This window comes from Podarcis melisellensis, assembly GCF_964234715.1.
Source record: "Podarcis melisellensis genome assembly, chromosome: 4".
NCBI lineage: Eukaryota > Metazoa > Chordata > Lepidosauria > Squamata > Lacertidae > Podarcis > Podarcis melisellensis.
In genome coordinates this window covers 99,695,083-99,710,414 of record NC_138531.1, presented here as the reverse complement: position 1 = coordinate 99,710,414, position 15,332 = coordinate 99,695,083, and the positions used below count along the sequence as shown (strand labels likewise).

General features: G+C 46.9%; 1 protein-coding gene across 3 annotated transcripts in view; it reads right to left on the bottom strand.

Annotated features, from left to right (window-relative positions):
* Positions 1-15,332, bottom strand: part of ARRB1 (arrestin beta 1) — a 118,134-nt gene that overhangs the window by 33,915 nt on the left and 68,887 nt on the right. For all 3 annotated transcript variants that reach the window (XM_081909974.1, XM_081909972.1, XM_081909973.1), the window contains exon 2: positions 8,181-8,211. In XM_081909974.1, coding sequence (XP_081766100.1) covers positions 8,181-8,211 — 31 coding nt within the window. The remainder of the gene's footprint in view (positions 1-8,180; positions 8,212-15,332) is intronic.

The following is a 15,332-nucleotide window of genomic DNA, read 5'->3' as shown; positions in this document are numbered from 1 at the left end:
TCCTGTCTTCCACTGCCTCCCGCAGTTTGGTTCAACTCATGCTGGTAGCTTTGAGAACACTGTCTAACCATCTCGTACTCTGTCGTCCCCTTCTCCTTGTGCCCTCCATCTTTCCCAACATCAGGGTCTTTTCCAGGGAGTCTTCTCTTCTCGTGAGGTGGCCAAAGTATTGGAGCCTCAGCTTCAGGATCTGTCCTTCCAGTGAGCACTCAGGGCTGATTTCCTTCAGAATGGATAAGTTTGATCTTGCAGTCCATGGGACTCTCAAGAGTCTCCTCCAGCACCAGAATTCAAAAGCATCCATTCTTCGGCGACCAGCCTTCTTTATGGTCCAGCTCTCCCTTCCATACATCACTACTGGGAAAACCAGAGCTTTAACTAGACGGACCTTTGTTGGCAAGGTGATGTCTCTGCTTTTTAAGATGCTGTCTAGGTTTGTCATTGCTTTTCTCCCAAGAAGCAGGCGTCTTAATTTCATGACTGCTGTCACCATCTGCAGTGATCATGGAGCCCAAGAAAGTAAAATCTCTCACTGCTCTCACTCATTGATAGATTGCCCAGGCCTAAACCTCCCTAACATTAGGACCAGAGCTGATGCAGACCATCTTCCTGCTTAACCGGTAAGTGAAACCCTCAGTTGTGGGGGTGTCTGCTGAGCGCAGAGTGCCCATGAGACTGCCATAAGAAGCCGCCCCAGTGGAGAGGGAGGCAGTGCAGGATAGGGCCCTTCGGAAACAGGGACAGGCACTCCAGGAATCGCTGGTGCTCCTGGGGCAGAGGCAGTGAGTCATCCACTCGATTCAAATTCAAATGCAGACCTTCCCTTCTTCCCTTCCAGCCTCCAGGAAGGCCAGAGATAAGCAGTTCATGGAAGGTCAGAGAGCTCCTCTCAAACCTTTATGCGCTGCCTGAACAGGACCACATTAAAGTGGTTTAATCACAGGGGTGGCTACATCAGGCGCATCATTAAAAACAATTACGAGCCCAGCTCTCAAGTGGGAAGGGAGAGAGAAGCGGGTGTGGAAAAAGAAAACATCAGCAGGTACCCTCCACTCTCTTTTTTCAAAATATACTTTTCAAGTTTATACATTTCACTAATTTCACAATCATTTTGACATTTCAAAACTTGGCTTCCTCCCCCCTCTTTCTGCGGTCCCTTAAATTTATTTTTAATATCTTCTGCACGTCCAAACTGACTTAATTTGCTCATTTACTCGTCTTCTTTAAATATAAACTCTTATGAAACGGCAGGTTATTACAATAGTCCTGCCAATGTTCTTATCTGCTCACAGTTTATCTGTGAGTATTCAATAAACCATTTCCATTCTTTTATTAAAAAAAAGGTTTTTATCTTGAATTTCTTATCCTTCCGGTAAGTTTTGCCGTTTCTGCATATTCCATAAATTTTTGTATCTGTTCTTCCTTTGCTGGGGCTTTAGCTTCTTTCCATTTTTGGGTGAGTAACATTCTTGCCATTGTAGTAGCATATATGAATAAGTTTCTATACAGGTTAAGTAGTTGTGGCCCTGTAATTCCCAAAAGCTTCTGGGTTTTGGAGGGGGGTTAACAAAGGTTATTTTCAACATCCTTTTTGTTTCATTATATATCATTTCCCAGTAAGCTTTTACCGAATTCAAAGTGTTGGTGCTGACCTTGAAAGCCCTAAACGGCCTCTGTCCAGTATACCTGGAGGAGCGTCTCCACCCCCATCATTCTGCCCGTACACTGAGGTCCAGCTCCGAGGGCCTTCTGGCGGTTCCCTCATTGCGAGAAGCAAAGCTACAGGGAACCAGGCAGAGGGCCTTCTCGGTAGTGGCGCCCGCCCTGTGGAGCGCCCTCCCATCAGATGTCAAAGCGATAAACAACTACCTGACATTCAGAAGACATCTTAAGGCAGCCCTGTTCAGGGAAGTTTTTAACGTGTGATATTTTACTGTATTTTTGGTTTCTATGGAAGCCGCCCAGAGTGGCTGGGGAGGCCCAGCCAGATGGGCGGGGTATAAATAATAAATTATTATTATTATTAGCACAAGAACCACATATGAATACTCTTGACTCTTAAGCCCAGCTGCGGGAAGCTGTCCTAGGATGAGTCCGGCCACTGGGCTGCCCAGCCCAGGACTGGCAAGAATGGAAAGGGACCCCCAAGGATCATCCAGTCCACTGCTCTTGCAACGCAGGAACCGGAATAATAATAATAATAATAATAATAATAATAATAATAATAATAATTTTATTATTTTCACCCTGCCCATCTGGCTGGGTTTCCCCAGCAACTAAAGCATCCAAGCTCTTGTGAGATCTCATGTTTGACCTCTGGGGGACTCTTCCAACTTGACGATTCTACAATCAGCCATCTAGCAGGGCTCTCTGCATTGCGCCTGCTCCTCTTATTCCCCCAGACTCTGCCTCCATCTCCCCCTTCTCCCAACCCCCCCCCCGGGCTTCGGCATCAGCCGTACGAAGCGCGTTAGTCTTGCTTTTGCAAAGCCCCAGGAATTCCAGGCGCAGCTGATTAGCTCCCTGACCCTGCAGTTCATCCAATTAGGTTATTGAATAAGCCTCCATCTCAATCACATTTCGAGGGCTTGGGCTCGGGAGGCGGCTGCATGACTCACCGTCGCCGGCAGCCGACATCTGGGAAGAAAACAACTCCAGTTATCAAAAGAGTCGCCTGCTGACGAATCTGCCTCGGTGGCAGATAGGTCCTTGCGAAGGATACCGGGGTGGCTCAAAATCTCTTTGAAAGCTGAGCTCCAGCTGTGAATGCAGCTCAACGGCAACCTTGGAATGACCTCCGCCAGGAAGGTCTGTCTGCCCCTGGAGAGGCCTGGGTCACCGGCGGTCAGCCCAGGTGGACAGACACCTGCTTCTCTGTTCAGGAGAGGCGCCCATGAGGGAATGGAAAAGTCATCGTCTCTCAGCCGAGCCTACCTCGCAGGGTGGTTGTGAAGGTGTCATTATCATGCAAGAAGGAATCGAGTGCATACCAAAACATCATGTTTTCGGTTGGGGGTGGGTTCAGTCTGGATGATGTCTGGAGTCCCTTCCAATGTTTTGGGTCCTGTGCCCAAGGAAGGTTGGAATCTAACAGAGGATGTTGCTGTGCTGCTCAGACATGTTTATTTGTAGGTCTTCTTCTTTGGCGATCCCTTGTAGCCAAATAAGATTATCTTCCATAAACATGGTTTTAACAGTGAGTCCGTAAGTGACTGTGGAGGCCAATTCTGGACCCACACGTCCTTCCACAGTGGGGACATTGGTTTCTGCGCAGGAGTTGATCACGGTGAGGATTTGCCAAGCGTGCCTTCCTCTTAGCACGCTTCTCCCTTGCGTCCTGAGTTCAAGCGTCTCCAAAGCCCATGACACCTTTGGTAAAGGCTGTTCTCCCACTGGAGCGCTCGCAGGCCAGTATCTCCCAATTCTCAGTGTTTATACTACATTTTTAAAGATTTGCCTTGAGAGCATCTTTGAACCTCTTTTGTTGACCACTGGTATTATGCTTTCCATTTATCTGAAGAAATGTGCGTGCATATGAAAGCTTATACCCAGAACAAACTTAGTTGGTCTCTAGGGTGCTACTGGACAATTTTTTAATTTTTTTATTTATCCCATTTTAAAGTTCAGAACAGAGTAGTTGTTTTGGAAGACGATAATCAGGCATCTGCACAATATTTGCAGGACAATGGCCTTTGCTGGCCACTTCAGTGTCCTCAACAGCATTCCCAAAGAATAAGCTGGGTTGCAAGAGCTGCACTAAGCGAGAGTACCCTTTAGGCGAATTGCTTGGCCCCCTCACCTATCTGATGGGTAGGAGAAGCCAGAGTGTTGTGTTTGAGCTGAGCTGAAAGCCGGCTGGGGGATGGAGACACAGAGACCTGCTTGCTCTGGGCTGGATCCACAACGGTGGCAAATGGAGAAGCAAGATCTGTTGGGGTATCGATGCTCTGAGCCACTCCATCTTATACTCAGGTTATATACATGTGTGGAAATACAGTCATACCTCGGGTTACAGATGCTTCAGGTTGCGTTTTTTCGGTTTATGGACCTGCCGAAACCCGGAAGTACCAGAACGGGTTACTTCTGGGTTTCAGCAGTCGCGCATGCGCAGAAGCGCTAAATTGTGCTTTGCACATGAGCGCCGAATCGCAACCCGTGTGTGCGCAGGCACGGCACTGCGGGTTGTGAACGTGCCTCCCGCACGGATAATGTTCACAACCTGAGCGTCTACTGTATAACCAGATACAGTGGTACCTCGGTTTAAGAACAAACGATTCGGTTTATGGACTCTGCAAAACCGGAAGTAGTATCCAGGTTTGCGAACTTTACTTTGGTCTAAGAATGGAAGCCGAACAGTGGAAGGGCACTGGAAGTGGGAGGCCTCATTAGGGACAGTGCGCCACGGTTTAAGAACGGTTCCGGTTTAAGAACGGACTTCTGGAACGGATTAATTTCGTAAACTGAGGTACCACTGCATTCTAAAGACACCGCAGTCTCATCTGACCTTCATTCCAAGGAAAGTGAAGCCTTGGACTCCCTCTCAGACATTGTGGTGTCGTGCAACAGCTAGTTTAACACAACTGAAGTGGATCGAAGTGCTCTGACACACGGCAAAACAAATCTGCTTCAAAAAGCAAAACAGCTGGACGTTTTGTGGTTTGGAAAAGCGAGACGCCAACCAATGACTCATGGGGAGATGTGTAAACATGCCACAAGCAAATCAAGATGGAGGGCAGGAGGCGCGCTCAGAGTTGTATAAGCACCCCACAAACAAAATCGCAACAAATGTCAACACCAGATGTAACACAACATCCTGGAAAGCTTAGTGCAGGCAAATGAGGATGAAAGCTCACTAAATAGGTCATCTGGAGAGCCCATTGGAAACTGCCTTTTCCTTGCCTGAAAAGGAGTTGGGGACCCAGGCATCCTGACACCTTCCCACTGCTGTTGCACCCCTTTACCACCCCCTGAGGCTGGCTGCCCCAATTCCAGCCTGTCCCTCTTTGTTCCATGCAGACCTATTGTTTATCAAAGGGAAATGTCCACAGAGCCAAAGCTCTCTGAAACAATGTCCTCCACCCACCACCACGTCACCCTTGTGACCTCCAGAACTGAACCCGGGACCCTCTGAACACTGCTCCACCACTGAACCACGGTCCCGTCCAATACTCAGAATGCCTTTTGAGAAAGCTCTGGGTGTTTGCCTGTTTTATTCCTCTTGTTCTGAATTTGCAGAAACAGTGTTTCCTAGTTCGCAAAAGGTGTTGGGTTCAGCCCCGCTATCCACCCACCCACAGCAAGTAAGAGTCCTGCTTTGGAGAAACTCATGTCCCATGGGAAAAGGGGAGGGGGGGAATAGTATTTGAAATGCAACGAAGCAATTTTGGAGTCAGCTCAGAGGCAAGCCCCGCAGCCGAGTCAGAAAGAGTCTTCAGCGACCCAGCCGAGTCTTTCGTTTTCATTGCCCAAAATGAATAATGAAAATGTTAATAATAATAATAATAATTTCATTATACCCTGCCCATCTGGCTGCGTTTCCCCAGCCACTCTGGGCGGCTTCCAACAGAATATTAAAATATAACAGTCTATTAAACCTTAAAAGCTTCCCTAAAGAGGGCTGCCTTCAGATGTCTTCTAAAAGTCTGGTAGTTGTTTTCCTCTTTGACATCTGGTGGGAGGGTGTTCCACAGGGAGGGTGCCACCACCGAGAAGGCCCTCTGCCTGGTTCCCTGTAACTTGGCTTCTTGCAGCAAGGGAACCGCCAGAAGGCCCTCGGCGCTAGACCTCAGTGTCTGGGCAGAACGATGGGGGTGGAGACACTCCTTCAGGTATACTGGGCCAAGGCCGTTTAGGGCTTTCAAGGTCAGCACCAACACTTTGAATTGTGCTCAGAAATGTACTGGGAGCCAGTGTAGGTCTTTCAGGACTGGTGTTATGTGGTCTCAGCGGCCGCCCCCAGTCACTAGTCTGGCTGCCACATTCTGGATTAGCTGCAGTTTCTGGGTCACCTTCCAAGGTAGCCCCACGTAGAGTGCATTGCAGTAGTCCAAGCGGGAGATAACCAGAGCATGCACCACTCTGAAGAGACAGTCTGTGGGCAGGGAGGGTCTCAGCCTGAGTACCAGGTGGAGCTGATAAACAGCTGCCCTGGACACAGAATTGACCTTTGCCTCCATGGACAGCTGTGAGTCCAAAATGACTCCCAGGCTGCACACCTGGTCCTTCAGGGACGCAGTTACCCCATTCAGGACCAGGGAGTCCTCCACACCCTCCAGCCTCCTGTCCCCCCAAAACAGTACTTCTGTCTTGTCAGGATTCAACCTCAATCTGTTAGCCGCCGTCCATCCTCCAACCGCCTCCAGACACTCACGCAGTTAAAAGCCATCTCTCCCAGCCTTGCACAGTCAGGGTAATGCAAGCCCTCCAGGCCTGGGGACTGTCTCTCTGCCTTCAGCCAATCCGATTCAGCATCCTCCTTCCCCTCTTATAAGAGCACTGAGTGATGTGTATCAGGGTCAGGCTGAGGCAGCTCAGGTGAGCTCGCCTAGCAACAAGATGCTGGTATGTAAGGAGGCTTTTGTTGCCTTGGAAGAAAAGCACTTAGCCTGCTGGCAAGATGAAGGACGGCCCAAATGGTGGATGCTGGCATGCTGAACAAGCTTGCCAGTATGCTCACTATTATAATTATTTATTAAAGCCATTAGTTGCTTTTTTTTCTTGCCACAGCGATGCAAAGAGTCTTAGAATCACAGAACTGTAGAGCTACAAGGGTTCCCCAAAGGTCATCCAGACCAACCCCCTGCAATGCAGAGATCGCAGCTAAAGAACCCTTGACAGGTGGCCGCCCAACCTCTGCTTTAAAATCCCCCAAGGAAAGAGAGCCCACAACCTCCGGAGGGAGTCGAAGCCCTTGCACCCAGGGAGTTATTCCTAACGTTTAGTCGGGGTCTCCTTTTTTGACATTCATGCATTTATTAAATTTATGGACCGTCACAAGATCTCAGGGTGGTTCGCAGAATAATCAAAGCTACACATAACTCTTATTTATTGAGTCCAGACAGCGACTCAAGGAAGCTTACAGTCAAAAACAAACAACTAGAAAGATATATTTATGTGAAGGGGCAGAAGCAATTACTACAGCTTGTCTTGTCTTGTCTTGTCTTGTCTTGTCTTGTCTTGTCTTGTCTTGTCTTGTCTTGTCTTGTCTTCTATTCTATTCTATTCTATTCTATTCTATTCTATTCTATTCTATTCTATTCCATTCCATTCCATTCTATTCTGTTCTGGTTTTCCCAGTAGTGATGTATGGAAGTGAGAGCTGGACAGTAAAGAAGGCTGATCGCCGAAGAATGGATGCTTTTGAATTCTGGTGCTGGAGGAGACTCTTGAGAGTCCCATGGACTGCAAGAAGATCAAACCTCTCCATTCTGAAGGAAATCAGCCCTGAGTGCTCACTGGAAGGACAGATCCTGAAGCTGAGGCTCCAAGACTTTGGCCACCTCATGAGAAGAGAAGTCTCCCTGGAAAAGACCCTGATGTTGGGAAAGATGGAGGGCACAAGGAGAAGGGGACGACGGAGGACAAGATGGTGGGACAGTGTTCTCGAAGCTACCAGCATGAGTTTGACCAAACTGCGGGAGGCAGTGGAAGACAGGAGTGCCTGGCGTGCTCTGGTCCAGGGGGGGTCGGACATGACTAAACGACTAAACAAATACACAAGGCAGCTTGTAAGAAGGAGACACAGCAAAATATTCTTCCTGCATTGCGGGGGGTTGAACCAGACGGGCAACTCCATGATTCTCTGATTCTATGAAATATACAACAAAGATTGCACACCCCATAAGAATCCAATCCAATGCAAATAAGTCATAATAAAACTTTTATCAAATAATGGAATATTCAACAATCCATCTAGAATATGCAAAGCTTGTGTAGCCATGCCTGACACCTGCTGTGCCCTGCCTTGATGACGTGCCGCACTCATTGATGCCTTAAAGCTTTTAGCAGAAGGCTTTATTCTGAGTCTAAGTCCTGTATCCAGAGGGAGGGAGGATGCAAGTTCCCCATTCCCAGAAATAAATAATGAGAACAAAATCCCATTTCCCCCCTCCGTCTTCTTCTCCTCTCCCACTTCCCCAAACGAAAGAAACCCAAAGAACTGGCGAAGAAGTTCAGCTTACCTTCCCATTGGGACTGGCTTTCTTGAACACCCTGAAAAATAAAAGAGGGGAAGGGAAAGGTGAGCGAGAGGGAATGAGAGAGACCTTCAGCACACAGGAACTAATGTGCAAAGCATAGAATCGTAGACTTGGAAGGGACCCCGAGGGTCATCTAGTCCAACCCCCTACAATGCAGGAATCTCAACTAAAGCAGCCATGGCAGATGGCCATCCAACCTCTGCTTAAAAACCTCCAAGGAAAGAGAGTCCACCCCTTTCCACTGTCGAACAGCTCTCACCATTCATCTTGTTTAATTGGAATCTCTTTTCCTGTAACTTGAAGCCATGGGTTCGAGTCCTACCCTCCGGACCAGGAGAAAACAAACTGGTTCCCTCTTCCATGTGACAACTCTTGAGATATTAGAAGATGGCTATCCTATCTCCTCTCAGTCTATTCTTTCTCAGGGTAAACATATCAAGCTCCTTCAACCGTTCCTCATAAGGTTTGGATCCCAGTCCCTTGATAATCTTAGTTGCACTCCTCTGCACATCTTCCAGCTTGTCAACATCCTTCCTAAACTGTGGTGTCCCAAATTGGACACAGTATTCCAGGTGTGGTCTGACCAAGGCAGAATAGAATTGCTCTATGACTTCCCTTGACCTGGACGCACTATACTACTGCCCATGCAGCCCATAATAGCATTAGCCTTTCTTTTGCTGCTGCATCACATTGTTGAGTCATGTTAAGCTTGCGCACCACCAAGAACTCTATATTCTGTTCACAAATCCCAACAATCCACAGAGAATTCCCTGACTGGGTAATGTGTCTGAATTTTTACCCCATCACTTGCTTGTTTGCCCAGTTGATGGGGACTTAAGAACAGCTTTCTTCAAAGATTTAAAACTCACAGCTGACAACATATCCTGGATAATTAGATGTTTAGGAAGTTGAGGTAGTTCTCACCTCTTTTAGTATTTCAACTTTTCTAAGTTTTAAAGTATGGCTGCAAAAAAATTCCTGGTGTTATTGTTGAAACTTCATGTGAACTGCTTTGACACACACACACACACACACACACACACAGATCAAGAGTCGTATAAAGTTTCTGAAATAAATAACTGATCAACTTTCTATTAGGTCCGCTTAACATTTCTGAGCAGGCAGCCCATTTTGCCATTACAGTGGCAATTCTGAGAAAGGTTTGAATGGACTATATGTAGAGCTCATTTTTATTGGACAGAACGCCTGGTTTGAATAATTATCTCATACCTAGAGGACCGCCTCTGGTCTGCCCCATGGAGGACCTTAAGGTCCACAAATAACAGTTTGGAGGTCCCAAGCCGCAAGGTGGTTACATTGGTCTCAGCTAGGGCCAGGGCCTTTTCAGTACTGGCCCCGACTTGGTGGAATGCTCTGTCACAAGAGACCAGGGCCCTTCAGGACTTGACATCTTTCCGCAGGGCCTACAAGACAGAACTGTTCCACCTGGCCTTTGGTTTGGACTCAGTCTGACCCTTATGCTGCCCTTCCCTTATGGTTTTGGTTTATGGGCTACTACAAAAATGAGGCTGCATTTTAAACTGTATTTTAACCCGTATTTTAATTAACTGTTTTTTTCTTTTTCTTTCACGTTTTATTGTAATTTTATTGGTGTTAGCCGCCCTGAGCCTGGTTCTGGCCGGGGAGGGCGGGGTATAAATAAAAACGTATTACTAATATTATCATTATTATCATTATTATCTCAACTTTTGCAGTGTACAGTGGTATCTCGGGATGCGAACGGAACGTAAGATGCGACCGCGCATCTGCACATTTCGCCACTTCCGCGCATGCATGTGACATCATTTTGAACGTCTGCGCATGTGCGAGCGGTGAAACCCAGAAGTAACACGCTCCGTTACTTCTGGGTCGCCGCGGAGCACAACCCAAAAATACCCATCCTGAAGCATATTTATCCCAAGGTATGACTGTATTTTATCTTGTTTTTATGTATCTTGCTTTGCAGCTGTTTCGGCTACACAAATAAAGAAAAATGAATAATAGGAGGAGTCAGGCGCACAGAATCCCCTGACCTGCCGCAGCCTCTTCATTCAGCTCAATGGAGGGACCCAATCCACCCCTCGCTTTGCGAGAAGTCAATCAGGGCTGCGGCAGGCACACCGTCCCTCAGAGACCCCGGAGAGCTACAACTGGAGCAACTGATTTCTCAAGTTGCACCTTTTTAAAAACAACAACACCAGACCCCAGTTTGACTCCAATACAGATACAGACATGGTGTGATTTCTGCACTGCAGGGGGCTGGAATAGATGACCGCTGGGATCCCCTCCCAACTCTTCGATTCTTCGATTCTACGACATCCCTGACTGCAGTAATGAGAGAGTCAAACTGAGATTTCCATCGTTAAGTGACAAGCTTTGCCGAGCAGGCAAATGAACAAGCTGGTGGCAATCTAGTTTGTCCTCGTTATTGGTAAATGACAGCCGGGGATATCCCTCTGGGGTTTTCCATTCCTCCGTTGCCATCAGAAAATCTAAACATCCGGCGCAAGCCAGACGCCGCCGCTGCCACCAACCCCAAACTGACGACTCAGGACTGAGAAAAGGAAGAAGCGCCCTTCTTTGTGCAGCACACAGTCTAATAATAATAATAATAATAATAATAATAATAATAATAATAATAATAATTTATTATTTATACCCCGCCCATCTGGCTGGGTTTCCCCAGCCACTCTGGGCAGCTCCCAATCAAGTGTTAAAAGCAATACAGCATTAAATATTAAAAACTTCCCTAAACAGGGCAGCCTTCAGGATTTAAAGGATTTCACTTCTTTCCGCAGGGCCTGTAAAACAGAGCTATTCCGCCTGGCTTTCAATCTGAACTTAGCCTGATCTGTTATTCCCCTTCCTTCCCTCCCCTTCCCCTTTTTATGAAGATTCCCCGCTCTGGGATCCCACACCTAATTCTCCCCTGGTCTCCTCCACTGGCCCAAATAGGACTAATTTAGCCAGCTAGCCCTGGTGATCATCGAATGCTTATTGGATGGATTTCCCCCTCTAAATTGATTTTTGAATTCTGAATTTATTGTTATCCATGTTTTATACTGTATTTTATGCTGTTGTGTTTTTTGTTGTTGCATCAATTAAGTGTTTTAAATTTGTTGTTAGCCGCCCTGAGCCCGGTTTTCTGAACCGGGAAGGGCGAGGTGTAAATAAAACATTTATTTATTAAACTATGGAACTCCCTGCCACAGGACAGGAGGCAGCGACGGCCAGCAACATGGATGTTTTTGACAGAAGAGGAGACAAATCCATGGAGGAGGAGAGGGCTTTCAGTGGCTACTAGCCAGGAGGGCCACGCTCCGTCTCCACGGTAATAGGGAGAGGCGCTTCTAAATACCAGTTGCTGTAAATGGCAGGAGGGAAATGTTGCTCTCGCGCTAAGATCCTGTTTGTGGGCATCTGGGCGGCCACTGTGAGGATGTCAGTCTAGATTGGCCATGGGCCTGATCCAGCATTCCTCTTGGAACTGCGTTTCCTTTCGGCCCAGGTCTGCCTCTGGAACAGGGTTCAAAATTAGCCAGGCGCCAGGCACATATTTCAACTGGCTTTCGGCCACTTGCAACCGAGTGAAGATGCTCGAGCGCCAGGCTGTCGCCTTATATCCCCACCTGCGGATCCCTGGATCTTGTTTTCACACACTAGGATCCCATCTTGTAGAATTCTATCCGTTCTATTTTATCCGCACTATCGGAATGAATTTCAGGAAGCAAATTGCTTTTTGTGTGCAGCCTGAGCAGGGGCAGTGAACAAAGTTGTAGTTACCGTATTTTTTGCCCTATAGGGCACGCCGGCCTATAGGGCGCACCTAGGTTTTTTTTTGGGGGGGGGAATAAAGAAAAAAAATTATCCCCCCCCCCAGGTGCGGGACTGGGCCGAGGGAAGCCTGAGCTTCCCCCGACCCCAGCCCCCAGAACAGGGTGCTATCCGCAAGCCTGGGGAGACCAGCGGGAACTCCCGCGCACTCCCCAGGCTTGTGGATAGCTTCCTGAAGCCTGCATTCACCCCATAGGACGCGCACACATTTCCCCTTCATTTTCGGAGGGGGAAAAGTGCGTCCTATAGGGCGAAAAATACGGTAATTGTTGTAGCTTTTCTTTTTTCTTTTTATTGGTTTTCATATATTACATTACAATATAGATGTACCAAAGCCAAACCATTTCCTCCCCACCCCCATACATTTACATTTATATTTCCTCAATCCATCATGTTATTCTTTTCTCCTTCCTCCCACTTCCCTTCGCCCCCACTCGATTTCCTCCACATTAAACAATTTACAATAATCTTTGCATTCTACAATCTTCTCAAATCATCTATATATTCTTATTATCTTCCCTTACTAATTTTTCTTCCATTCAGTACTTCACATTTTAATCTAGGCATATTAGCGTTTCATTTTTTGAGCAGCATTTTGCCATATATTCATCAAAACATTTCCACTCCTTTTTTAAATTTTTGATTCGACTAATTTCTTCTTATAGCAATTAATTTTGCCAAAATTAAATATTCGGTTTACAAATCCATTCCTCCTTTGTGGGTATAGTTTGTGACTTCCACCTAGCAGAAATCACTATTCTAGCAGCTGTACTTGCATATAGAAAAATTCTTTCTTTCCCCCATGGTATCTCTTCATCTATCAATCCAAGGAGATATGTCTCTGGTTTCTTTGTTATTGATATCTTCAACATCTTCTTTAGTTCTTCGTGTACTACTATCCAAAATTTCTTAATTTCCTCACACCTCCAGCACACATGTATTGTTGTTCCTATTACTCCACCACATCTCCAACAGAGGTTGGATTTCAATTTATATATCTTTGCCAATTTAACTGTTGTAGCTTTTCTTGACTTACCCCACTCCGCTGTCCTGCTCACTGTTGCGAAGAATATTGCTTTATGAATGGTCATTAATAAAAAGAAGTGGGAATAGGCCAATATATATGTGGGCTGTTCCTGGATCAAGAGACTTTTCTTTTTAATTTTTCAAAGCTCTTAACTGGTTATCTGAACCAGCCAGATATTTAACTGAGAATCTATCACAATCAGTCCATCATTTTAAAAAATAAGACTTGCCCCATAATGGTAACTAGGTACAGTGGTACCTCGGGTTACATACACTTCAGGTTACATAAGCTTCAGGTTACAGACTCCACTAACCCAGAAATATTACCTCGGGTTAAGAACTTTGCTTCAGGATGAGAACAGAAATCGTGCTCCGGCATCACGGCAGCAGCGGGAGGCCCCATTGGCTAAAGTGGTGCTTCAGGTTAAGAACAGTTTCAGGTTAAGTACAGACCTCCAGAACGAATTAAGTACTTAACCTGAGGTACCACTGTATTCCGTTTTGCTGACCACAAGCTTGGCTTAAGAAGCCATTTGCCACCTGGCTTATGTAGCTGAGTTTCTGACACTGCCCTGGAAGTTCTGAACTATAATTCCCATCAGTTCTAGGGCACTGTGCTGACTACTCTTTAGGTCAGCAGCCCCTGGCAACTGGATGCCAGTCCAAAACATCTGGATGTAGTCCAAAACATCTGGAGGATGCCAGGATGGAAAAGAAAGCGAAGACACAGCAAGAGACTGAAGAAACTGACCACACCAGAAAATATTGATCTCCCCCCCAACCCACCATTATTCATTGATCATTTTAATCTGCAGCTTGCCTTATCCCGAAGATGCATTTTATATTTTTATTGCTATTTATTTATTTAGCACATGCATAAACAGCATTTCCGCCCGTGCCCCGCGGGGTGATTTGCAATTTAAAATAATGGCACAAACCACCTTGTTCTCTCCCTCTTGTTTACCCCCCAAGCTTCCCTTTCCTCTACCGTCCGGCCTGCGCCCAAACATTTAGAAATAACCATTTCACATTTTAAAAGAGAGCCAGTGTGGAGAAGAGCCAGTGTGGTGCAGTGGTTAAGAGCTGTAGACTCGTAATCTGGTGAACCGGGTTCGCTTCCCTGCTCCTCCACATGCAGCTGCTGGGTGACCTTGGGCCAGTCACACTTCTCTGAAGTCTCTCAGCCCCACTCACCTCACAGAGTGTTTGTTGTGGGGGAGGAAGGGAAAGGAGAATTTTAGCCGCTTTGAGACTCCGCAGGGTAGTGATAAAGAGGGATATCAAGTCCAAACCCTAAAACACGAACTTAAGTGCAACTTTTGGGGAAACGGTTTGCAAGCTGATGCAAAAGCAGGACAGCGAGGGCTTCAGGCCAACGCCTCATCCCAAGGGATCGAGAGGGTGGAGAAGCTTGCAAAATTATGCATTGTGTGAAGAAAAGCGGATAGAGAAAGGTTCCCAACCCCCAACCCCACCCCATTATGCTGGAACTCACAAGCATCTAAATGAAGCTGAATGTTGGAAGATTCGGGACGGAGAAAAGGAAGGAGTTCCTTTACGTAGTGCATAGTTAAACTGCAAGGAGCTTGGGTGGGACACGGGTGGCACTGTGGTCTAAACCACAGAGCCTAGGGAATCTGCAGCCTTCTGCTGGTTGAAAGATTGGTTTTTGTTGGAAAACACTGATGTCCTGGATCTGGAAGGGTTCGATAATGCTTTTGGTTGGCATGCATATTTGTGGTACGACAAGGTAAAAGTCCACAAATTGTTTAAAAATCATATTGTCCGAAGAGCAATATTTATGGTCTGGATAAAATATAAAGACTTATTAGAGAGTAAGACCCCGAGGTGGCTATCACCGGTGGAGGCCAAGGCTCGAAAAAGACTTAACATGGAGGCCCACTGGCCAAAATACTGGGAAATACAGTGGTGCCCCGCAAGACGAATGCCTCGCAAGACGAAAAACCCGCAAGACGAAAGGGTTTTTCGGTTTTTGCGACGCTTCGCTAGACGATTTTCCCTATGGGCTTGCTTCGCAAGACGAAAGCCCATAGGGAAATCTCGGGGACCTTTTTTTAAATGCTGGTGGTGGGGAGCAAAGCCTTTTTCCCCCCTCCGGACTTCAGAAGAGGTCCAGGAAGGCCGGCGGGGGCGAAAGCCTTTGCTCCCCACCGCCAGCATTTTAAAAGCGGTCCGGGATAGCAGGGAAGCGCTTCCCGCTATCCCGGACGGCTTTTGAAGGCAGGCAGGGGGGGCAAAGACTTTTGCCCCCCC